Source organism: Salvelinus fontinalis, chromosome 18 (assembly GCF_029448725.1).
Source record: "Salvelinus fontinalis isolate EN_2023a chromosome 18, ASM2944872v1, whole genome shotgun sequence".
Classification (NCBI taxonomy): domain Eukaryota; kingdom Metazoa; phylum Chordata; class Actinopteri; order Salmoniformes; family Salmonidae; genus Salvelinus; species Salvelinus fontinalis.
In genome coordinates, this window is record NC_074682.1 from 14,038,092 (window position 1) to 14,065,091 (window position 27,000).

The 27,000-nt window shown below is 42.0% G+C and overlaps 1 protein-coding gene across 8 annotated transcripts in view; it reads left to right on the forward strand.

The window, feature by feature from the left end:
• The window catches only part of LOC129815017 (forkhead box protein P1-B), a 207,103-nt gene that overhangs the window by 124,144 nt on the left and 55,959 nt on the right, over positions 1-27,000 (forward strand). For all 8 annotated transcript variants that reach the window (XM_055868274.1, XM_055868271.1, XM_055868270.1 and 5 more), the window contains one exon: positions 25,700-25,825. In XM_055868274.1, coding sequence (XP_055724249.1) covers positions 25,700-25,825 — 126 coding nt within the window. The remainder of the gene's footprint in view (positions 1-25,699; positions 25,826-27,000) is intronic.

Consider the following 27,000-nt stretch of genomic DNA (forward strand, 5'->3'; position numbering starts at 1 on the left):
AGCATCGCTAGCTATGACCCTAATGCTTATGCTGCACTCACTAGCTGGGAAATGACCTCCGTAGGATGGGCCATAAGAATGAGCAGCACAGACGTGTGTCTGCTTCATTCAGCACAGTCTCTATGCAGTGCTGTAATGGAGATACATGGCAAACTGACCTTGGTCTCTACACGCAGGACGTTAGGATCTCAATAAACGTAGAGGCTGTTAGTGGTGGTAGGGAGACCATGTTTCTCAGGGTTTGTATGGTGGCAGGTTATGAGTAGTTGAATGGACAATGAGACATTATTAAGTCTTTATTCAACATGACTTTCCCTTGTTATCATGAAAAGACAATATGACAAATAACTGACACCTAAAATCAATTGATTGCCTATAGAGGTAAATATATGTCTGTTTGAACCCTCACTCTGCCTCCTTTCAGAGCGCATTGGATGATTTGACTTGTCTCGTCTCCCATCGATGTATGTATCAGTGATTTAATAATTACCTCCGATGCGTTCGGGAGTGACGTGGCCTCTATTTGAGAGAAAAATGGCGAGGGGCCTGCGTGTGCAGCTGAATGGTTGTATACCATTTAGAGAATGATATGCTGCGTCTACGATGTGATGTCTCATCATAAAGAAAAGTGATGGCACCCCAGCATCCTGTGAATGACGGCTGCCATAAATAGTCACCCACAGCACCACTAGTATAAATCCTCATTCGCTCTTTCTCTCTCTCTCTTTAAAAAAAGGATATATATTATTTAAATGGACAATAAAAACAAATGTTTTCTCCACTGTGAGCATGGCGGGCAGGAGCCCCTCTGGAACACAGGGATGCATGTTGTGTTGCTCTCTAGCTGTGGGCTCCCCTGCGCTGTTGTTATTTAGTTGTTTACAATCTCTGACATGATGTAATGGGATGGCTGTGAAAGTACTAGCCAGTAAATGGCACAGATATTAAGACAGGGCTTAATGCTTGTTTCTCTCCTTTTTTTTTCTCCCGCACTGGGAATATGTTCTGCATTTTACTAAAGGAACATGAGCCTTGAATATAAGAAACTCGTTTTTGCATTAGGTACTCCCCGGAGGTAGGGGAAAATATCATGTCCCTGTGTGAAATGCGAATGTGAAATCTAGCAGAAAGAAATATTTATGACCATTTTCTGCTTGATTAGAGCTGGCTGACATGCATTAGGATACAGGGGCTGGACAAAAGGGAGAGCTTCTTCTGGGCAAATGTTTAAAAGAGTTGTTTAGAGCAGGCCCTACCTGTCCATCTGTCTGTCTGTCTGCTCGGGTGAAGGGAGAGCATGGGAACGGCAGTGGGGTATGTCCATGTCCAACAAGAGTCATCTGGGAGGGATTCATATGGTAGGGAAGTGACAGGCTCCATCAGCACCATGGTCCAGAGAGATAGGCTTCTGTCAGCTGCCATCCAGCTACAGGTAAACTAACAGGCTCCCACTAGTCACACAACACGTACAGTGACAGTCAAAAGTTTAAATAAATAAATATATATATATATATACAGTGGGGAGAACAAGTATTTGATACACTGCCGATTTTGCAGGTTTTCCTACTTACAAAGCATGTAGAGCATGTAGAGGTCTTTTATCCTTGATGTCCTTACACAGCTCTCTGGTCTTGGCTATTGTGGAGAGGTTGGAGTCTGTTTGATTGAGTGTGTGGACAGGTGTCTTTTATACAGGTAACAAGTTCAAACAGGTGCAGTTAATACAGGTAATGAGTGGAGAACAGGAGGGCTTCTTAAAGAAAAACTAACAGGTCTGTGAGAGCTGGAATTCTTACTGGTTGGTAGGTGATCAAATACTTATGTCATGCAATAAAATGCAAATTAACTACTTAAAAATCATACAATGTGATTTTCTGGATTTTTGTTTTAGACTCCGTCTCTCACAGTTGAAGTGTACCTATGATACAAATTACAGACCTCTACATGCTTTGTAAGTAGGAAAACTTGCAAAATTGGCAGTGTATCAAATACTTGTTCTCCCCACTGTATATATATACACACACACACACACACACACACACACACACACACACACATATACACACACATATGCACACACATACACACACACACACACACACACACACACACACATACAGTACCAGTCAAACGTTTGGACACACTAATTCCAGGGTTGTTCTTTATTTTTACTATTTTCTACATTGTAGAATAATAGTGAAGACATCAAAGCTATGAAATAACACATATAGAATCATGTAGTAACCCCAAAAATTGTTCAACAAATCAAAATATATTTGAGATTCTTCACTATTATTCTACAATGTAGAAATGAGTAAAAAGAAAGAAAAACCCTTGAATGAGTAGGTGTGTCCAAACTTTTGACTGGTACTGTATATATACATATATATATTTTTTTTTTTTACTTTTGACTGGTAATGTATATATACATATATATTTATTAGACTTTTGACTGGTATTGTATATAGACATATATATTTATTAGACTTTTGACTGGTATTGTATAAATACATATATATTTATTAGACTTTTGACTGGTATTGTATATAGACATATTTATTAGACTTTTGACTGGTATTGTATATAGACATATATATTTATTAGACTTTTGACTGGTGCTGTATATAGACATATATATTTATTAGAATTTTGACTGGTGCTGTATATAGACATATATATTTATTAGACTTTTGACTGGTGCTGTATATAGACATATATATTTATTAGACTTTTGACTGGTGCTGTATATAGACATATATATTTATTAGACTTTTGACTGGTGCTGTATATAGACATATATATTTATTAGACTTTTGACTGGTGCTGTATATAGACATATATATTTATTAGACTTTTGACTGGTGCTGTATATAGACATATATATTTATTGACTGGTGCTGTATCTTCTCAACATCTACATTTGTTACACTAGAACATTAATAGAACGTGGAATAGATTGCTATGTTAATATTCACGACACAAAGCAATTTTATGCTTTTATTTTTTGTTACAAAAATGTAAATCATGATTTGTATTTCACATAAACATTAAACTGGCATATAAAACCGAAAGGGCCTTTGTCTGTATAATGTAGTTGTGTGGACATTTACAATGCATAAGCTATCTTGTTTTATGGAATTGTGTGTGTGCAGGTGTTGCCAGTTTTCATATGCAAACACATTGCTGTGGCTGATACTTCTGGGAGTGTGTTAATGTGTGTGTGTGAGAGAGAGAGGCAGAGTCATTTCCCTAATGTCTGCACTTATCGACACAACTTCCTCCCATATAACAATCCCCACTACACCACTTGTGTAATATTTTTCATAATTATGCAAGCAGTCAATTTTCTTTTGTCGGGCCTCAGATAAACATTTGTGTAATCATTGCAGCTTGTAACAGACTAATCCGTGTTGTGGCATTATGGCATATCATGATACATGCCAACGTTATAAACAATCTGTTAATTACTATAGTGATGCAATTGTCGTTTCTCCATAAGCAACATTCCCTGGCAACCATTGGATTATGTCTATATTGAGGATATGACTGGCTAAAAGGCACAGGTCTTAAAGCCATTTCCTATAGACGGGTTAGCTGACAACTTGACGAAAACATTACGCACGCTTCAATGGGGCAGAAGTCCATGTGTTTTTGGGATTCTGAGGGCCAGATAGCTGGCAACAATGACAAGGAGCTGCCATTTGGGGAATTGTGGGTGGCTTGTTTCAGCTAGTTTTATTTTGTTCTTGATACCATGTCTTGTTTTGAGTTTTTTTGACTGATGTCACGTCTATACTGAAATGTCAAAAATCCGCTAGCTAACTAACTAATAACTGTAATGATGTATTTGAGAGATAACAAGTGCTCATTGTTGAAATGCATTTATGTTTTCAATGAACATGGTAGACAAAGTATAGTTTACATGTTTCAACAATCTAAGCCAACCCCATATGTTTTGCCCTATGGTTGCGCACACAACAGTTTGGTTAACTTCTTATGTCTGGGGGAATTATTGAGTAGCTTGGATGAATAAGGTTCCCAGAGGTGCCCAGAGTAAACTGCCTGCTCCTCAGTCCCAGTTGCTAATATACAGTGGGGCAAAAAAGTATTTAGTCAGCCACCAATTGTGCAAGTTCTCCCACTTAAAACGATGAGAGGCCTGTAATTTCCATCATAGGTACACTTCAACTATGACAGACAAAATGAGAAAAAAAAATCCAGAAAATCGCATTGTAGGATTTTTTATTTATTTATTTGCAAATTATGGTGGAAAATAAGTATTTGGTCAATACCAAAAGTTTATCTCAATACTTTGTTATATACCCTTTGTTGGCAATGACAGAGGTCAAACGTTTTCTGTAAGTCTTCACAAGGTTTTCACACACTTTTGCTAGTATTTTGGCCCATTCCTCCATGCAGATCTCCTCTAGAGCAGTGATGTTTTGGGGCTATTGCTGGGCAACACGGACTTTCAACTCCCTCCAAAGATTTTCTATGGGGTTGAGATCTGGAGACTGGCTAGGCCACTCCAGGACCTTGAAATGCTTCTTACGAAGCCACTCCTTCGTTGCCCGGGCGGTGTGTTGGGGATCATTGTCATGCTGAAAGACCCAGCCACGTTTCATCTTCAATGCCCTTGCTGATGGAAGGAGGTTTTCACTCAAAATCTCACGATACATGGCCCCATTCATTCTGTCCTTTACACGGATCATTCGTCCTGTTCCCTTTGCAGAAAAACAGCCCCAAAGCATGATGTTTCCACCCCCATGCTTCACAGTAGGTATGGTGTTCTTTGGATGCAACTCAGCATTCTTTGTCCTCCAAACACGGCGAGTTGAGTTTTTACCAAAAAGTTCTATTTTGGTTTCATTTGACCATATGACATTCTCCCAATCTTCTTCTGGATCATCCAAATACTCTCTAGAAAACTTCAGACGGGCCTGGACATGTACTGGCTTAAGCAGGGGGACACGTCTGGCACTTCAGGATTTGAGTCCCTGGCGGCGTAGTGTGTTACTGATGGTAGGCTTTGTTACTTTGGTCCCAGCTCTCTGCAGGTCATTCACTAGGTCCCCCCGTGTAGTTCTGGGATTTTTGCTCACCGTTCTTGTGATCATTTTGACCCCACGGGGTGAGATCTTGCGTGGAGCCCCAGATCGAGGGAGATTATCAGTGGTCTTGTATGTCTTCCATTTCCTAATAATTGCTCCCACAGTTGATTTCTTCAAACCAAGCTGCTTACCTATTGCAGATTCAGTCTTCCCAGCCTGGTGCAGGTCTACAATTTTGTTTCTGGTGTCCTTTGACAGCTCTTTGGTCTTGGCCATAGTGGAGTTTGGAGTGTGACTGTTTGAGGTTGTGGACAGGTGTCTTTTATACTGATAACAAGTTCAAAAAGGTGCCATTAATACAGGTAACGAGTGGAGGACAGAGGAGCCTCTTAAAGAAGAAGTTACAGGTCTGTGAGAGCCAGAAATCTTGCTTGTTTGTAGGTGACCAAATACTTATTTTTCACCATAATTTGCAAATAAATTCATTAAAAATCCTACAATGTGATTTTCTGGATTTTTTTCCCTCATTTTGTCTGTCATAGTTGAAGTGTACCTCAAATGAAAATTACAGGCCTCTCTCATCTTTTTAAGTGGGAGAACTTGCACAATTGGTGGCTGACTAAATACTTTTTTGCCCCACTGTATGCATATTATTAGTATATTTGGATAGAAAACACTCTGAAGTTTCTAAAACTGTTTGAATGATGTCTGTGAGTATAACAGAACTCATATGGCAGGCAAAAAAAAAAAAAAGAAAGAATCAAACCACGAAGTGGGAAATCTGAGGTTGGTCGATTTTCTACTCAGCCACTAGTGAAGATACAGTGGGATATTGGTCATGTTGCACTTCCTAAGGCTTCCACTAAATGTCAACAGTCTTTAGAACCTTGTCTGATGCTTCTACTGTGAAGTGCGGCCGAATGAGAGGGGAATGAGTCAGAGGTCTGGCAGAATGCTTTGAGCTCGTTACGCTCGTTCATGTGATAGCGAGCTCTGTTCCATTTGCTTTTCTGAAGACAAAGGAATTCTCCGGTTGGAACATTATTGAAGATTTATGTTAAAAACATCCAAAGATGGATTCTATACATCATTTGACATGTTTCTACGGACTGTAACGGAACTTCTTGACATTTCGTCTGCTCCTAGTGAACGCGCTTCGTGACTTTGGATTTGTTTACATTTACATTTACATTTTAGTCATTTAGCAGACGCTCTTATCCAGAGTGACTTATAGTAGAGTGCATACATTTTATTACATTTTTTTTTACATACTGAGACAAGGATATCCCTACCGGCCAAACCCTCCCTAACCCGGACGACGCTATGCCAATTGTGCGTCGCCCCACTGACCTTCCGGTTGCGGCCAGCTGCGACAGAGCCTGGGCGCGAACCCAGCCCAGCCTGGGCGCGAACCCAGAGACTCTGGTGGCGCAGCTAGCACTGCGATGCAGTGCCCTAGACCACTGCGCCACCCGGGAGGCCAAACGCGCTAACAAAAGTAGATATTTGGACATAAATGATGGACATTATCGAACAAAACAAACATTTATTGTGGAACTGGGATTCCTGGGAGTGCATTCTGATGAAGATCATCAAAGGTAAGTCAATGTTTATAATGTTATTTCTGACTTCTGTTGACAGCACAATATGTCGGATATCTTTTTGTCTTGATTGGGCTCTGGGCGCCGACCTCAGATTATTGCATGGTTTGCTTTTTCCGTAAAGCTTTTTTGAAATCGGACACAGCGGTTGCATTGAGGAGAAGTGGATCTAAAATTCCATGTAAAACACTTGTATCTTTGATCAACGTTTATTATGAGTATTTCTGGAAATTGATGTGGCTCTCTGCAAAATCACCGGATGTTTTTGGAACTACTGAACATAAGCGTCAATGTATACTGAGATTTTTTTATATAAATATGAACTTTACCGAACAAAACATACATGTATTGTGTAACATGAAGTCCTATGAGTGTCATCTGATGAAGATCATCAAAGGTTAGTGATTAATTTGATCTCTATTTCTGCTTTTTGTGACTCCTGTCTTTGGCTGGAAAAATGGCTGTGTTTTTCTGTGATTTGGCGGTGACCTAACATAATCATTTGTGGTGCTTTAGCTGTAAAGCCTTTTTGAAATTGGACACTGTGGTGGGATTAACAACAAGATTACCTTTAAAATGGTATAAGATACTTGTATGTTTGAGGAATTTTAATTATGAGATTTCTGTTCTTTGAATTTGGCGCCCTGCACTTTCACTGGCTGTTGTCATATCGATCCCGTTAACGGGATCTCAGCCATAAGAAGTTTTAAACGACCAATCCATGTATATATCAGATAAGTAAAAAATTGAGAGTATGATTTATAAAAAACAAATATCTCTGCGGATATTTAATAATTTTGCCCATAGATAGCCACGGCCCCTTATTAAACATTAACATGCAAAAGGAAGTTAGAATCAGAATGATGGTATTTTGAATTGGATAATGTAAAATAAATATAGAGCATAAATACAGAGCTCTGAATTACCAGCGCTTACCTGCAGTCTAAACACTATACTAATTGTTCCTCATTGCTAAATGCAAATGTAGTAACCTCCATAAAAACGTTCATTCATGTCATTAAATCTGTTTAAGGAATTACATCTACATCTGCATTGCTTGCACTTTAGGGTTTTAGACTGGGTTTCTGTATAAGCACTTTGTGACAACTGCTGATGTAAAAAGGGCTTTATAAATACATTTGATTGATTGATGTGAAATGTCAGTTTGAGGAGTACCTGCCAGGATTGTGTCTTTAATTGGTATGTAATTGAGGTATACGGACACGTTTTATTTTTTAATACACGTTCTGATAATTATTTCAAACTTGTCTTCAGCATAGAAATGCTTGGCGCCTTGATCTGTACAAGAGAGGCAACAGCGGTGTCACACGTTGTCATTTATTACCCTTGCTCCCAGAACGGAGGCGCTGTGCCTTTAAGAGGAAGCTAAGCCTGCGAGGAGGAGAGATCCACCTGGACTTCTCTCTCTCTGCTGTCTTCATCACTTTGCTCACTTCCACATAATATCATCTTCATCCCAGATAGCAGTGGCACAGGGGAACTGCATTGGTTGATCAAATTTGGCTTGGCTAACACTGCCATCTCCTCCCCCAGAAGCGAGGGGCTGTACCTGGAATGCGCGGTGGAGCCGAGCCACGGCGTGGTGATTGATTGATTCTGCCTGTCACAGGACAAGATAACCGCATCAGTAAATACTCTGTACTCCTCAGCCTCCCCCTGCACATTCACAACCGAGGGCATCACAGGGGCTACAGCACACTGATGCATGTTGGGTATTCATTGCGTGGTTCAATTGCGTCAGGGGAGGGTCTATGTGAGCTCCACCAGCGATGTTTGTTTAGTCCATTTCCTGCTTTACCCTTTCAAACCAGGGTTATGGTATACATAGGAACTGCAACACATATTTAACATGCACACATACTGAACCAGTTTGAGGGGATTTTGAATGAAGTTACAACATCATTTTTTTTTCTCCATTTGATGAGAGGTCCCGAGCTGGTGCTGCAGAATCACCATATTTGCTCATCTCCATGAGTTCAATTGAAATTGTCCTTCGAGTTAAGGCAGATGAAACTGTCTATTTTGTGCTGTATTTGTCTATATCTTGGAATGACTTTGTACTCCCCGTCATCGCTCTCAAGCGCAATGAACACAATAAGTATTGCCCTTATCTAAAGAGCAAAATCTAGATGGTGTTCAAAGGCCTGTGGCTTATTTGTGGTTGATTTGGTGAGAAAACAAAAGAGACTGGGAAATGGACACCCATCTCTCATTACCTCCCTCGCCATAGAGTGAGAGCGAGAGGGCTGTGTTTAATCACGAGAGGGCTGTGTTTCTAATGTAAAAGTGTCAAAGAGTGATGTGTGAAATTGAGAAACGGCCAGTGGGATTAGGGGGTGAGGAATCTGGGGGGACTGGGGACCCAGTGTGCCTGCCTGGTTGCTGGGTTATCCCACACCTTCCCTTCCCTCTGCTCTCTCCCACAGCCTGGGTCACTGCTACAGAGCCAACACTACCTGTTGTGGAATAACCAACAGTGCTTGCATATCAGATAGCTTATTCCACCAAATGTTTATTTGTTTGTTACTTTCATCTACAGTATTTGTTACGTAGATCCATCCATGAAGCCCTGGTGCAGTATAACATGAGACAGCATCTCAAGGTGATTCTATATAATGTCTTTCCTAGCTCTACGTTGGTATATCCCATAGATAAAGGGCCTGCTGTCCCTTGCCCTCTGCTCTGTGCAGTACATGACAGAGAATCCAGCAACAGCATGTCTTTGCTTCTCTCCCATTCTTCCGGCATCTCTCTGGGCCTGGTCTGGCTGGAGGAGAGAACAGAAAAGGATCTCTTCCTGGCAGGTGGACTCTACTGTGGGGAGCTGCAGCTTCTGCCTTTTCGCTGACTCGCCACCGAGCCAGAGAGAAACTCTAAACTAGAGGGGGAAAATGTATGTTTATACACAGAAGTGTGTGTGTGTGTTCTATTTAAACCACCTGTGCTCTAGCCAGAATGCCGGTTTTGCCCCATATTTCAAACAGATGTTGAGGAGGTGAAGAAAGCCTTGAGAGTCCCGCAATCAAAATAATTATCTTAACAGCTGCATGTTTACAAAGTGTTTATGCAATATTCTGCTGTCTGTCTCACTGAGGTGGAACTCATGTGTTAAAACACGATAAATAACCCCACCTATTAATATTTAAACACCTTTTGAGGGTGCCAATTTGACATTATTTATGTGTAAAGCAGTATCATTTATATAATGAACACCCTTGCAGAATAGCTCATTTCTTTTGCTATGATGCATAGTCACAGATCACAAGTTTGTGTGCCGCTCCTCACTGTCTCACCACGTCCCCTCCAGTCCTGCTACTGTAAATACCTGAGTCCCCCCCCCTGCTGTCTGTCTCACCTGCCCAGCATGAATCACAGGAGACGCCATGCACAGGCAGGCGGGCGGGGGGTGGGTCCTCTTTGATGGGCAGGTTGAGAAGTTATAGGAGAGCTGTAGCCATGGGGCAGCTCTGCCTTACTTTGTCCTGCTGCCAAACCCCAGTCACTGCTAGCTGCACTGGGATACTGATGCACTAGCTAAACTAAATTATTGAAATAGTTTTTATACAGAATTCAATCTTGACTTTTGTAGAGCATGTGTGCTGTATAGATATTCTAGTATCTGGAGGAATAGTTTGATATTACATTACGTTCTAGTGATAGGTGCTAACATGGCTTCATCAATAAGTGCATCGATGACGTCGTCTCCACAGTGACCGTACGTACATACCCCAACCAGAGGACATGGATTACAGGCAGCATCTGCACTGAGCTAAAGGCTAGAGCTGCCACTTTCAAGGAACGGGACTCTAACCCGGAAGCTTATAAGAAATCACGCTATGCCCTCTGACAAACCATCAAACAGGCAAAGCGGCAATACAGAACTAAGATTGAGTCGTACTACAACAGCTCTGACGCTCGTCAGATGTGGCAGGGCTTGCAAACCATTACAGACTACAAAGGGAAGCACAGCCGAGAGCTGCCCAATGACACGAGCCTACCAGACAAATTAAACTACTTCCACGCTCACTTCGAGGCAGATAACACTGAAACATACATGAGAGCACCAGCTGTACCGGAAAACTGTGTGATCACACTCTCCGCAGCCGATGTGAGTAAGACCTTTAGACAGGTCAACATTCACAAGGCCGCAGGGCCAGACGGATTACCAGAACGTGTACTGCGAGCATGCGCTGACCAACTAGCAAGTGTCTTCACTGACATTTTCAACCTCTCCCTGTCCGAGTTTGTAATACCAACATGTTTTAAGCAGACCACCATAGTGCCTGTGCCCACGAACACTAAGGTAACCTGCCTAAATGACTACCGACCCATAGCACTCACGTCTGTAGCCATAAAGTGCTTTAAAAGGCTGGTCATGGCTCATATCAACACCAGCATCCCAGAAAACCGAGACCCACTCCAATTTGCACTCCGCCCCAACAGATCCACAGATGATGCAATCTCTATTGCACTCCACACTGCCCTTTCCCACCTGGACAGAAGGAACACCTATGTGAGAATGCTATTCATTGACTACAGCTCAGTGTTCAACACCATAGTGCCCTCAAGGCTCATCAATAAGCTAAGAACTAAACACCTCCCTCTGCAATTTGAATCCTGGACTTCCTGACGGGCCACCCCCAGGTGGTAAGGGTAGGTAACAACACATCCGCCACACTGATCCTCAACACAGGGGCCCCTCAGGGGTGCGTGCTCAGCCCCCTCCTGTACTCCCTGTTCACTCATGACTGCACAGTCAGGCACGACTCCGACACCATCATTTAATTTGCAGATGACACAACAGTGGTAGGGCCTGATCACCAACAACAATGAGACAGCCTATAGGGAGGAGGTCAGAGACCTGGCCGTGTGGTGCCAGGACAACAACCTCTCCCTCAACGTGATCAAGACAAAGGAGATGATTGTGGACTACAGGAAAAAGAGGACCAAGCACGCCCCCATTCTCATCAACGGGGCTGCAGTGGAGCAGGTTGAGAGCTAAAAGTTCCTTGGTGTCCACATCACCAACAAACTAACATGGTCCAAGCACACCAAGACAGTCGTGAAGCGGGCACGACAAAACCTATTCCGCCTCAGGAAACTGAAAAGATTTGGCATGGGTCCTCAGATCCTCAAAAGGTTTAACAGCTTTACCATCGAGAGCATCCTGACTGGTTGCATCACTGCCTGGTATGGCAACTGCTTGGCCTCCGACAGCAAGGCACTACAGAGGGTAGTGCGAACGGCCCAGTACATCACTGGGGCGAAGCTTCCTGCCATCCAGGACCTCTATACCAGGCGGTGTCAGAGAAAGGCCCTAAAAATTGTCAAAGACTCCCGCCACCCAAGTCATAGACTTTTCTCTCTGCTACTGCACGGCAAGCGGTACCGGAGCACCAAGTCTAGGTCCAAGAGGCTTCTAACCAGCTTCTACCCCCAAGCCATAAGACTCTTGAACAACTAGTAAAATGGCTACCCAGACTATTTGAATTTCCCCCGCACATTGTCTCTGTACCGGCACCGCCCTGTATATATTGTTATTTTTTTACTGCTGCTCTTTAATTACTTGTTACCTTTATCTCTTATTCTTAGCCGTATTTTTTTTAAACTGCACTGTTGGTTAGAGGCTCGTAAAGTAAGCATTCAACTGTAAGGTGTTGTATTCGGTGCATGTGACTAATAAGAATTTGATTTGATAATTCTTCATGGTATACTACAGGGTTTTGCTTTGGTGTATTCATATTTCTGCATTGTATTTTGAAAGACCCTGGAATAGATGTTTCATTTTAATAATCACTGGAGTGTGTTACTTGAATAGCAGGGATAGCAGTGTCCCAGGGCAGCAGGTAGCCTAGCGGTTAAGACCGTTGAGCCAGTAACCGAAAGGTCGCTGGTTCGAATCGCCGAGCAGAGTAGGTGAGAAATCTGTCGATGTGTCCTTAAGCAAGGCACTTAATCCTAATTGCTCCTGTAAGTCGCTCTGGATAAGAGCGTCTGCTAAATGACTAAAATGTAAATGTAAGTGAATGAGGGAAAAACAGGTAATTATGCTAAGCCTGTAAATGAATTAACCGCTGACCTCGAATTATAATTGATTTCATGGAGGAAATTCATATTTATCAGCCTTTTTTATGTATTTTCATACTTTTTCTTACCTTTTTTCATGTAATTAATTGACAATTTTCTGGGGGGAAAACTTCAGTTCTTCAAATAGAGAAGATATCTGTGTCTGCTATGTTTACGAGCAGAGCAATTATACTTGGCAACATTTACTTGAAGTAATGATGTCATATCCTGGAATGAGAGCAAAGAGTTCACTCCCTGCGTAGTGATAAAGTATACAAGTATCAGTTTGTTTTTCGCTATTTGCAGAAATGCATAATGCAAATGTATTTTTTGACTCTGTTTTTCGCACTGGGCTTTCAGACGACCAAAATGATGTAAATGAGTTGAAGTGAAACAATGTCAGCAGCTGTCTATGATTCAGAAATAGCATTGTTATGCTAGTGTCTGCACTTAGTCTGGCAATGATCCGCACAAACATTCTCAAATATGTAGCGGTCAGTGACTGTGTACTGAGTTGCCATGGACAGCTTTGTGTGCAGGCACTGCTTGGCTGATGACATGGGCTACTTTACATGTAAATTCTCTAGTGATTCACCTCCAAGCGAACCCATTGAGAGGGATTCTGGCAATGGCCTAAAGACCGAGGTGTGCTTTTATGACTAGGTAAGGCATGTCCTCTCAAAGGCCCCTAAAGCACTGTATCTCTATACCCTCCCCTTTAATCACTGTATCACAGACACTCGTGTGTGTGTGTGTGTGTGTGTGTGTGTGTGTGTGTGTGTGTGTGTGTGTGTGTGTGTGTGTGTGTGTGTGTGTGTGTGTGTGTGTGTGTGTGTGTGTGTGTGTGTGTGTGTGTGTGTGTGTGTGTGTGTGTTCGCACAAACGGCCTTCCTGTTTCTCATTTTTGAACGTAATCAGCAAAAATAAAAGCCGTTGTAAGCTGGCTCATGTTAAAGAGGTGATTATTGGTAATAAATACTTTTTCATACATACTTATTACAGAGGCAGTTTTCTTCTGCGGTTAATGAGAGTAATTTGATTTGCTTGAGAGATTACAGTTCCCAAGAATTAATGTGGCAATCCCATTCCAAGATAAAGCGAGATCTAAGATTCTTCACAGGTCGTGTGCTGCTAGATGCACCCCTCTCACATAGCAGCTAATGGAGTTGAACAGCAGTCTGTCATTTCCCTCCTGCCCCCCCCCCCCCCCCCCCCCCCGCTCTATAGCCCACATGCCCTTGGTTCCTGCAGTGCTTGTTGTTTGGGCTACTTACTGTATGCCAGCTTTTCACTTCGGGTTTGTTTCATTCTCACTGCACCGTGTGTTTCTCATAGGACTGAGCGATATGGCCTTAAAATCATATATCGAGTTTTTACAAACTTATGGGTGATTCACAATATATATCTAAGAAGGTTGGTTGCACAATTAAAGGTCAAATGCACTGCATTTCAAACAGTCAACAATAATCTAATGAATTCAGGGCTTGTGAAATTATACCTATGTTAAATATAAGCCTTCCTCAACCATAAGACCCACTAATAATGTAATTATTTTATCAAAATAGTTTAACCTGCTTTTTTTCAATAATCACTGATCGGTCTTTCAAGTCTGTCTTTGAAAATACCTTTTTGTTACAAGTTTAACCAGAACCATGCATAATGCACATTCACTAATAATGACTAACTTCTTGTAGTGGCATTATATCAAATTATTAACAGGGTGGTTCAAGCCATGAATGCTGATTGGCTGAAAGCCATGGTATATCAGACCGTATACCACGGGTATGACCCAAAATTACTTTTTACTGTTCTAATTACGTTGGTAACCAGTTTATAATAGCAATAAGGCACCTCGGGGGTTTGTGTTATATGGCCAATATACCACACCCCCTCGTGCCGTATTGCTTAATTAACACAGGTCTCATAAACAACCTCTCAAGCACAAGCCCACATGCTAGCGAGGATCCAGCTAATCTTTATATTTGAAGTTTAGCCAACTTGTATTTATTTGCTAACAAGGTAGAACAGTTTAATTGTTTTGAACAGACCCTTCTGTCTGAGCATTAACTTACCAGAATCAATGTTCATTGATACTCCCGTTTTAGTAGTGTCTGCTCTGCGCAATTTGAGGAGTTGAGATATAAAAAGAGTATTGATAGAAAGGTTTCCTTCTCCACACAATGAGTTTCGGTGTCCATATGACCAATTCTGTTGGACCAGACCTCAAATACAAAAATCGAGTTGAAACCGCTTTTCAGAGAGGAAGACATGATCTCTTATCTTTGTTGTTGTGAGTGGCAGGGGGAAGTGGCTTCGTGCGTGTGTGTGTGTGTGTGTGTGTGTGTGTGTGTGTGTGTGTGTGTGTGTGTGTGTGTGTGTGTGTGTGTGTGTGTGTGTGTTTGTACCTGGGAAGGTGCACACAAGGAGCGAAGGAGATGAGACCAAAACGACAACATGAGAACAAGCGGACATAAACGCTGATAAAAGAATTATAAAATAAAACTTGATTCCAGCATCTAGATAGATTTATCACCTAATTGCATTCATTTCAAATTCATTCGTTTCATCAAGACAGATTATATACATTTTTTTTTCACCACAGTCGCCATTGTTCAATATTTCCATCACATGTTTATGTAAGCCTTTTAAGCTTGGCACGTAACTTAATTTGCGTTGTGATCATCTTCTCCTGTGACGTTTATTGAAGCCTGCAGCTCAGGAGGTGTCTGTGCAGTGTGCTGAAGGTGGCTTCAGGCTGATTGAAGCCGGCCAATTCTGTCGCCATGCTTCGCCTTGCATGCTAATTACTACAGGATGTTATGTTTGTTAAAAGTGCTTACATACACTTACATGACTTTCCCCATGACTTGTTGTTACTTTCCTCACAATTGTCCTCGCCAAAGTGAAGGAAAACGTGTGATTTGTGAGTAGGGTTGCAAAGGGAGGGTATATTACTGGGAACTAAGTTTTCCAGTAAACTACCAGAATTTAGTTAACTTTCAAGTTTTGTGGGAAAATGTATATGATGACATTTAGTGGCCTTTTTGGGTACTTCAGAATATCACAGGTGTCTGTAATTATCTCTGCACCTCTGTGTGGCCTTATCACATGTGAAATATATGAAATAATTAAATAAATTAAATGACAAAGCTGTAAAATATTATCCTAAATATAAACCATCAACAGTGAATAACAATGTTGTTTACTGTGAGGGTTTAAGCATGAAATATCCTTTATCTTTTCTTCTTTTTTTTTTACACACACTTTTATTTATTTTACTATGTCAATATTTATTTGTTTTGTCAATTATTTGGGGTCAAACTGGTGGCAGTTGTGAAAACGTTAATATTTGGAAGAGTTGCAGAGTTAATTGAAATAATGCCATTGTTGATTATATGCTTTTTTTTTAATGAATTAGGCTGTTTTCTCTTGAACCATATGGTCTATCCACTAGTAGAAACTTATGGACAATATGGACACAGATTTAAAAATGAATACTATATATGAAGATTTTTTATTTTTATTTTATTTAAGTATGAATTACTTTGGTAAATGATCAGTAGCTTTGCAACCCTACTTGTGAGTGTTTGAGTAATGCCATGTTAACACTAGAAAGGCAGAGGACGTCATAACCAAACCAAAAGAGTACGGCCACTCTTGTGTCTTTGCATTCTTTCGTCAGAACACTACGATGAATCATGTCAGTCCAAGCTGACTGGTGATCTGTCCAGACTCCAGAACCAGCCAGGAGATCATTCTAGTTTATGGCCAAAGCAATTAGATTTTTTTCTCTTCCTTTATTCCTGTCTGTCTGGGATCATATTACCCATCTTGGAATGACTTCAACAGAGACAGTGGTATTCCCAGGGAGCTGCCTCTCCACTGCAACTCAATCCACAGCCATGGCCAATTGGGGTCGCTGTGATTTATAGAAATATTCTCCCGTAGAGGAACTCTGACTCCAACCACACTGGGATTCCTCCACTGGCACCTCATAGACCTCATACAGGGGGGTTTACGTCCTTCAGGTCAAGACAAAGGAAATACGTAGCAAATTATGTACAGTGTGGTCTGAAATTGACATCCTTGATAAAGATTTGCAAAAATGACTATATAAAATAATTAATTAAAATACTGAGCTATATTGTATGCTCCCATTTTTTAAAATATTTTTTTATAGTATTTTATAGTAATGCGATGGCTCATAGAAAGAGATTTTGTTTAACAAGTAAAATATATTTTTTGGACACCCCTGTTTTCAGTACCTTTCAATACCTCACCTTGTGGAGATAATAGCACTGAGCCTTTTTCAAAAATGTTTTATGAGTTGTAGAACACATTGAGAGGGATCTTAGACCGTTCCTCCATACAGAATCCTTTCAGATCCTTGATATCTTTCACCTGCGCTTATGGACTGTCCTCTTCAATTCAAACCACAGGTTTTCAATGGGTTTCAAGTCCGGAGACTGAGATGGCCATTGCAAAATTTTGATTTTGTGGCCAATTAGCCATTTCTTTGTGGGTTTTGATGTGTGCTTGGGGTTAGCTTGCTGGAAGATCGATCCACTTGCGGCCAAGTTTTAGCTTGGAGGCAACCAGATTTTTGGCAGAAATATCACGGTACTGCTGAAGTTCATGATGCTGTTGACCTTAACAAGGGCCCCAAGACCAGTGGAAGCAAAATAGCCCCATAACATCAAAGATCCATCTCCATATTTTACAGTAGCTATGGTGTTCTTTTCTGCTCACTCATTCTCATGTGGATACCAAACCCACCGCTGGTGTGCGTGGCCAAAAAGCTCTATTTTCATGTCATCCAACAAATGTAAACACTTGGAATTTGCTAAACAGCATTGGCACTTGGATTGGAACTGGTGCTTTGGTCAGATGACATGAACATAGACTATTTGGCCACGCACATGTACAGTATATGAAGCTTGGGATCAGTGTAGCTATGATAGTTGCCATTTTCTAACGTTTAATGAGTATACCACAGATAAAGGCTCAATTGCAGTAGCAACCAAGAGATGGATTCCGGATTCATTTGGCCAAATTCTGCGTTTGTGAAATCAACCACAAGCTTTGTGAAGATAGTGTGTTTTCTCTAGGGTCAGAGCACATCGTGTTATCCTGCCCTCACAGCAGTGATAGGCTCCAGGCAATGTCACTACCTTTTTAGGTGTTTTTGATTGGTGGCTTCATATTTATAGGCCAACTTTATTTTTGGGTCTCAGACGGTTGAGCAGCAGAGTAGTAAACCCATAGTAGAGGAGCTGAGGAACGATCAACTGACAACACAGAAGCAGCTAGTGCCCTAAGCAGTCTGAGTCCCCCACATTTGTGTCAACTGTCTGATACAGAATATCAGTCTCCTCCTGAAGCAGTGCTTTGTAGCATGGTGTTGTGTATGTAATGTTACACAGGCTGTCTGTATTCATCTATATTCAGTGCCACACAAATCAGAGATTTGGGGTTTTACTGGGAGCGACTTGGGAGTTAGCTGCTCTGTTGATGAAGTTGTGTAATGTGTATGAGACCAAGAACAACAAGGCCTTCCTATTCTAAACACTACGCTATACCCGGGAGAATTCTCCTCAGAACCGTCGTTTTTGGAAGCTCCCTTTCCCAAGCACGACACTCCCAACCACTACCTGATGCAACTCCGCAGGCAAAAATGCAATAACAAACGAAACAAGGAGGATTTTGTAAGCACTGTCTAGATACCCAGCATCGTTGGCATGCCCAGGACATTTTCCGTGTTTTATCGACTTGGGGGTGGGCATCCCCAGGTGTTGCATGTTGGGAAGGGAAAGGGAAGGGCAGCGGGAGAGAGGAGCGTACAGACTGAGGTCTGCCTTGCATTGTTCCCATCTTTTTTTTTCTTCTATTCTTTATCTCTCTCGTTTTTCTCCTCCTCACTCAATCTCCCTCTCTCTTTTCCCTCTATTTCTGCCATCTAAGTGAAACCAAAGCATTGACTGCTCCCCAACTGATTTGCCTCTGTGTGACCTCCCTTCATTGGTGCCATTCACTGGCGGTGCTGAAGCAGAATGCAGCGTGGCTACCAGGGGGAGAAAGAGTGACACGCGGACGCGCTCTGATAGACTTTCCAAGTGAAGTGGATTAAATCAGCATCAGGCTAGTGGAGCTGATTACCCTGAATATGAAAATGCAGTATCTTAATGGTACATATTTTCATGAGGCAGCCCAGTTGCCTTTCATTTTGCGGCTAATATGTCTATTCTTATGAGTCATTTACTTCTTTAATTACCTTTAGCAGCAGATGCACAATGGTGTATTAATGTGAATGATTTTTACGGCCACTTTATCATACAGTGCCTGGGAAGTTGAAAGGCGTAATTGAGGTGGAAGAGAGACTCACGAGGGAAACAATATTTAGTTGACAGCTTCCCTTGTAGTCTAGGAGGGTGTTTATGAGTTTACACCGCTCTAAAGCAGTAATAAACACGCTATTCATTTAATAACTGCTGAATGCCAGGGATGGAAAGGTCCTCAAAGAGAGACTTTCATTGTTATTGAATCATGATAGGAAGTTGTTGTCCTATAATCAGACAAAACTGTCTGTGTGCGTGTGTGTGCGTGTGTGTGCGTGTGTGCGTGTGTGCGTGTGTGTGTGTGTGTGTGTGTGTGTGTGTGTGTGTGTGTGTGTGTGTGTGTGTGTGTGTGTGTGTGTGTGTGTGTGTGTGTGTGTGTGTGTGTGTGTGTGTGTGTGTGTGTGTGTGCGCATGTCTGTTTGTCCTGCCTGTGCGAAGACAGTGAAGCCATTGTTATTTTCTTACATTCGTCTAATTTAGTGTAGGTTTTGTAAATAACACTTCAGTGTGTGTGTTGTATCTACAGTATGTGTGCTTTTCTTTATATGTATGTTTTTATCCAGACCTCTTTGAATAGGGGCCTTCTTTTTGCCATCTGTTGTTAAGCTGCTGGCTAAGCAAGCCTGGAGAATCCAAACAAACCGGCGGCACACAGCAAACGGAAGCTGTCAGGCCTGCATAGCTGAGCTGACCTCCCGGGCTGCCGGTCACACTGCTGTACCCGCCTGGTGGGCCACTGTTTACTCTCTGCTCTGCGCCTGCTCCGTGCCCCCTCCTCTCTCTACCCTCTCTCTTTCTGTCTCCCTCCTCCTCTCCCTCCCTTCACTCCCTGCCGTCCATCATCAGTCCCGCTCCACAACCCCCTCTTCCATCCACACTCATGTTTAAAAACTTAATTTTCTTCCCTGTTTTTCTTTCACTCCATTTTCCCCCTGAAAACATTTGTCAAGCCATTGCATTACCTGTTATGTGGAGAACAAACAAAATGGGATTTTTTATTGAAGTCAGCTTGCAACTTATATAATTGCATGCTGTGCTTTATATTGTTTAAACATGGCAATTTGAAATGTTTAGTCTTGTCATAAATATTAATAGATTAGTTGAAAAGTGCAGCAAAGGAAGGGAATATAATGGTTTGAAGTGGGTATAAAACGTTGATTTATTTATGTATTCTACATGAATTAGTTTGGAAATCTAAACATGGGTTAGAGAGTGTTTTTCAGAGGGCCTGTAAAGCGTGAGGTTTGAACATGGGTACCTGTTTTCCATGTGGAGAGGCTTTTTGGAAATGGCATTAATGACATACTTACTGGGAATCCAGCCCTGCCTACTTTGCATTACAGATAAACGGCCATAGTATTTTTTTTAAACGCAATTAAAATAAATAGACACAATCCTCCCGTTGCTTATCCGGTCGCATGTTTAAGAATTCTGTCAAATCAAAGGCATTTCAATTAAAATGACACTTATTGTTAACACTTATAAGTTAATTCCATTACTATATGTTTGCACACTCAAAGCCCCCCCCCCTCCTCACCCACATCCTCTTACTAGTTACAATGAGTGTCAGTAACTTTCGCAGCTTCAATAAATTCACCATCAGTCTTACAATAGACGGCGTAATAAAATACAAATAAAGAATGGCTTTCCTATCCGTAGATCAATAGGAGGGAGTTCGCCTACTGTGCTATCGTCACACCAGGAGGAGCCAGAGAGAAGGGAGCTTATTGCACAGGGCTGCAGCTGAGGTGCAAAGGGCCCCTTGTTTGGATCAGGGGTAGGGGTAGAGCCAGGGCCATAAATGTCAGGTGAGTTGAGACGTGTGCTCTCTCACTCAGAAAGTTGAGCAGAGAACCTTGACATTTAGGCCATCACCACGCAAGCCCATCGAGGACTGAGACGGGGGGAGAAAGGTCTGTGTCTGCTGAGCAGGACTATTAAGAACTAACCTATTAGCTGGGGTTTTGCTGGCCGTCTGAGAGCACTGGTCTCCTATCTAATAAACTCCAGCCACTGAGTAAACAGCCAGCACTGGACCCTGCTCTCCTCTACTCCTGCTCTCCACCACCGCTCTCTGTTTCCCTCCAGTCTCCACAATGGCCACAGGGATCCGGTTACACCTGCGCACACATCTTCTAGCAATTAGGGGCAATTTGTTTGAAACCATTTCACATTCAAGGTCTTCCCTGGCGTTGGGGTTGGAGGACATTGGTGAGTCGGAGGAAATAAAGAGGGCTCTCTCCTGATGCGTCTGAGCAAACACACTAGACCAGACCCTCGTTTCATTTCTCACCACCCCTCTCTCAGTGGAGCCACCCTGAATGGAGTCCTCTCACTTTTCACACAACCACCCTCTTTGACCTGGCTCACATTTTTCTATTATTTGTCTGTCAGTTTGAAATGGAGGATGAGTGTTGTTGGTCTCCTCTCTGGGCGTAACGTAGCCTGCCACTAGACTTTCATTATAACCAGCACATTTGAATTCCTCTACAGTTGGACTTAAGTTATTTGCTATTTTTTGTTTAGTTTACTCTAAGCCAACAGATTATGTAGAGAGATAAAGAAGTGCCCTTGGTCACATGTCCAAAATGTGCGTACAATTACAACGTGGTAAAAGGTGCAGGGCTGAATCAAAGCGAAGACTTGACTCTGTGGTAATTCTCTGAGCAGGGATTTGTATGGCACCCAGAGCTGGCTTAAACAGCAGGAAACCCAAAGCCTGTAAATAATGTGCAGACGGCATATAAAGACATCCACTACTCAGCCCAATCCCTTATCGCTGTTAGATAGCCCTGGGACATGAGAGCTGCTCCTGCCTTTTTCAGAGACTATATTCACTAATATGGTGTGAAAGTATATGCAGATAAGGCAGTCGTGTTTATTGAGGCAGACCCGTTAAACACAAGGGAAAGTGTGAACTTTGAACACATTTGAAATAGGAAAATAAAAGAGGATTCCAAATGACAAGGACAAGGATACCAAATTGCATCTTCTTTGTTGACGATAAGACCTTGTCTGATCCTGGAGGGTGTTTTCTAATTAAAAGTTCCTGAAGGATTTTTACTCTGTACGTTTGTGTGTGTGTGTGTTTAAATACTGTAGTTTTCCTTGTCCTAGCTCATACTGTACAGCTACAGCTTAGCCTGTACTACAAACAACCATAGCAGGACATTCTAAGGAACCGTCTCCAGTTGAACATAGGCCTACATATACAGATTTGGCACGTACAAATATCTGAATCTGATTTGAGAAGCCTCATGTTACTCATGAGATGTTTTGCCAGATAGAAATATACACAGTTCATTCTGCTAAGGTTTTAAACATTAGAATTCGGGAAACATGCAGTATTTCCCCACTTAGCATTACATCTGCTATTCACAATAGCAAGATTGGCTCCTGTTCCCTTTGCAACTTAGTCACCATTATCTGTTTTGAGCAGTTTTTGTATCTGATCAGTTCCACCTAATATGTCTCTTGATTTGTGCTATTGTAGTGCCCAGACAACATGCTGTTCTCCTCATTTCTCTGCTCTTTAGATGCTCCGGCCTGTCATCCGCTGGCAGTTTATCGCGTCTGGAGCTGCTTTTAGACTTGTACGTCGATCAAGGCTCAGTACCTTTGAATGTGAGATCAAAAAGAGATGAATTCCAGGGAAAGAGGGGAGAAGAGGGAGAGCGAGAAGAAGGTCTGTGTGTGAAGAGAAGAGTGGGTGCTGTGTAAACATCACAGTGACAGCTCACAATGGGTTATTTTAGCACGGCATTAGGCCTCTTCAAGGCAGCCAGCTACAGTCGCCTTGTTAAACAACAAATCATTCGTCAGCCTCTAGCCGGCCTCACCTCGGAAAGACTCTGCATAGGTTCCTCAGCTAGTCCGTTTTAGCTCGTTATTTTTCAATAACGACAAAGTCATTTTGACTCATCCTGTGTCTTTTGCTCTTAAAACTATTTTACAAAGTCATTGGGTGAAACAGAGTGCCTAAACAGTCTGACTAATAAGTGATTATTGTCTGCTTGTATTTTCTCACTTTTGTCAAATATAAAAGTATTAAATAGTTTCTAGTTGATGATCAACGTAAGATCAACTTGGATGATGAGAAAATACAGTGTTGCATTGCAGTGTCACGGTTACTGTATTTCTGCTGATTGATTATAGTGTAATGTAGGCTTTTTGCCCAATTTCTTTGGCCAATGGTTCCCAGAAACGTATATCTTCATCCACGAGTGTCTGGAACTCCCATGATATCCTTTTGACTCAAGTATCCTTGTTCCAACACCCCCTGTTAGTAAACCAGACACATTACACCAAAACATCTGTGTGTCATAAGTTAGAGAAGACGTTTGAATGTTGCCCTGTAGTAATCCGCGGGCTTGTCTTAAACTATTCTGTGCTCTGTTGTGCCATGCTACCTCACCAGGTAATGTCATTCTCTCTTAGCATAAGAACCTGCTCTCCTCTTTTCCATTATACAGCTCTGTCATTTGTGTTCTATTGTCTATTAAACTTGACTTCCTGCTGCTCATTTTACATAAGTACTGTAGACAATGTGTGTATAACTTTTAACCATCAACTAATACTTACCTACGACTTGAGCTTATTGTATTACGTTGCTCTTATGCTGGATTTCTTAAGTGTTAGTAGAGCTGGGATGATAAACCAAAAATTAGCGACACCGACCAAACCGATCACTTGTTATAGGCATTTTGATGATATCGTTCATTACGATAAGTAGCCCATACTAGAGAAATGTGACGTTTGAAATGAAATAACTGCTAATATGGCTGATAGTTAATGGGACAATTGATGGCTACAACCATCAAACTAGTAGTAGTGCCAGCCTCACCAATGTGTCGGAGGAAACACCGTTCACCTGACGACGGAGGTCGCTCGGCCCGGCCTCCCCTAACCCGGGCACCGCTCTATGGGACTACCGATCACGGCCGGTTGTGATACAGCCCGGGAACAAACCGGGGTCTGTTGTGATGCATCTAGATCTGCAATGCAGTGAGCCCCCTAGTAGTAATTGTTTAATGGATAATTAAAAAGAAACTGTGTTGCACATTAAATATATACTTCGGGATTTTGGCAGTGAGGCCCTCTATCAACTTCCCCAGAGTCAGATGAACTCGTAGATACCATTTTACGTCTCTGCGTGCAGTTTGAAGGAAGTTGCTAAATAGCGCTAGTGCCATTGCTAGCTAGTGTTAGCGCAATTCCTAACTAGCGTTAGCGTTAGCATTAGCTCATGAAACTACCTCTAACTTTTTCCATGCTGGACACAGAGATACAAATGGTATTCACGAGTTCTGTCACAAGAAAAGGGTATACTATCTTTTATGAATGTGTGGGCTTGAGGTTTTCCTCTCACAAGAGAGTGAGAGACACGCCAGAAGAGTGGCCCCTGTAGCCTGTGGTCATATTCTTGCCTCATGATGTCATCCCACAGGCCTGTGTTAGAGAGGGGTCAACATATACACACAGACCAGCGCACAGCTGTTTGCCCCCGCGTCTGAGCTGCTCCCCTCTCATCTGTTCCTTTATAGAGCTTTAACAGGCCTACAGATCAACTCCTTATCCTATCACTCTCTCTTCCTCTTTCTCTATAACTCATTCACCATACCCTCTTCCTTCTGATATTTCACTTTCATACAATATTTCACACATTCCTCTTACTCTTTCACACGTTTCTTTAACTTTCCATCTTACATCCTCTGAGCGCCTCCCCCTTTTTCTTCTTCCACATACCGCTTTTAATTTGACTCCGTCTGGCAATCAACCTAACTTATCAAATAATTGACTTGAGGACTATAACTCTGCTGTGTGAGATGGGCTTGGATGTGCCCCCGACTGTTTGTTTAAGTTTGTTTAATTGTGGGAGTAAGCGTCTGAGGAACATGGAAAGAATGAGCCCAGTTATTTACTCAGATGTTTTACTGGTGTAGGTGTGAGACTGGCGGCTCACTGTGGGAACACGCGCTTGCTTTTCTTGGTATCAGTGTGGTTTTCATGACCACTGTTTTTCCCAGCTCCCCGGCTTTGTTTGTTCTGGATGGCATGTTTGATTATTTATCGTAAGGGAAAAGGGAGTAGCTGGAGCAATAAACATGTGACTGCACTGTATTTTGTTTTCCACTGAGAAGGCCGTGTCCTTTAACAGATATTTGGAGCAGCAATAAACCTTTTATTTGCTTTCTGGAGGGGGGGGGGGGGGGGACAGAGGGAAAGGAGGATCAAAAAGCACCGATCTCTTTTTCTGTTTACTGTGATAAGTGCCACTTATCAACAGAAAAATATTTTCACTGGCCGGTTGCTATTGATTTTTGTCCTTTTTTATCCACAAGTTTGTTTTGTCAACTGATTCTTGTTTGTGCGTTGAGAGGAAACTATGGAAATGTGTTTGAACGAGGCGTGGACGGAAAACATTTTTATAATGTCCGTTTTGTTTTGTTGTCTATCTGCAGTCCGAGAACACATTGCCGTTTGGGTTACATCTGTTGTGTTAAAAGCAATACGATTGGTCTCAAGAAAATGGTTGAGCCCCAAGACACAAGACAATAAAATATCTGCTTTTAGTTTGAATGTTGTTCCTTTTTTTAACCCACCATCATTTTAATCTCTATTCCAGGCTCTCCAAGTGGCTCGACAGATCCTTCTACAACAACAACAACAACAACAACAACAACAGCTGCAGCCTCAGCAAGGCACCGGTCTAAAATCCCCCAAAGGCAGCGAGAAGCAGCCAAGTCTACAGGTACTACAACACACTCTCATACAGTATTTCATGTTAACAACATGCAAACGGTATTGTTTGCTGTTGCACCAGTCAACTGTCATATTGTTACTTCCTGGTTGTAAACCTCAAGACAAACACAAGCGGTTGGACGGTTGTAAAAGTCACTTATTAAGTTGAACAATGGAGTGCTGAACTTTCTTGATCTTTTCTATGGTACACTGTGTGCTGTTTTCTGTATGTCTGTCGGGGGGGATGCACCAGGCAACCTGCATAAACAGGAAATTAAGAGAGGCAGAGCGAGTGACGGTTGTAGACCAACCACGCTCGTGTGTCTGTGTGTTCGTGGGTGGGGATTGCAATGGTGGTCAACAACATACATTTCAGACTGTGACACTTTAATGATATTACGATGTAAAAAAGACAGGATTGTATATAGCCTAGACTCACAGAAATCAGCTTCTGAGAAATATTTATGTATTCTGTTTATTTTATTTTAATTAAAGCCAAGGCAATAATGCACACATGCAGTATTTGTGTTGCGGGTCGAGGCCTGTTGTAGCAGTGGTAAGTATGTGATAGAAGGATGAGTGGCCTGTTTATAGGAAGGATGAAGAAAAAGAGGATAAAGGATGAGAGATGGGAAGATGAGGTGAGGGTTCCAACTCTCCAGCAGAGATCTGAGCCTGGACATACTTTAGGAGCTATTTGGTCTCTCTCTCTCGCTCTCTCTCGCCTCTCTCTCTCTCTAACACTCTCTCTCACTCACTCTCACTCTCACTCATATTGAGGATACACTGTTTTCACCACTAGCAGGAGGGGGCACCAGGGAGCAGACGGGGTGTGCGGATGGGGTGGGGGGTGAGAATTAGTGGGTAAGGGATGCATGGAATTTATTTGGGTAGCCTTTGTGATTTTTCATCTTTTCTGCTTTTGAATAGGAACAGCTATCCGTATCTGATGCAATATTTACGTTAATTTCAGATCAGCCGTTTGAGCTGCCTCAGATGCGTATCTTTGTTTGAACAAGGAGGGGTTGTTTGTTTCAGTGTGAAATTGCAAACGACTTCAGGGCATATTTGGTAATTAATACGAAGGCCTGTTCTGTATGTGTGTGTATATCTAATATTTAATACCCCCTTTCCCAGAGGAGGCCCTTTTTAATGAGCTATTGTAGCAGCTAGGTCTAATGTCAG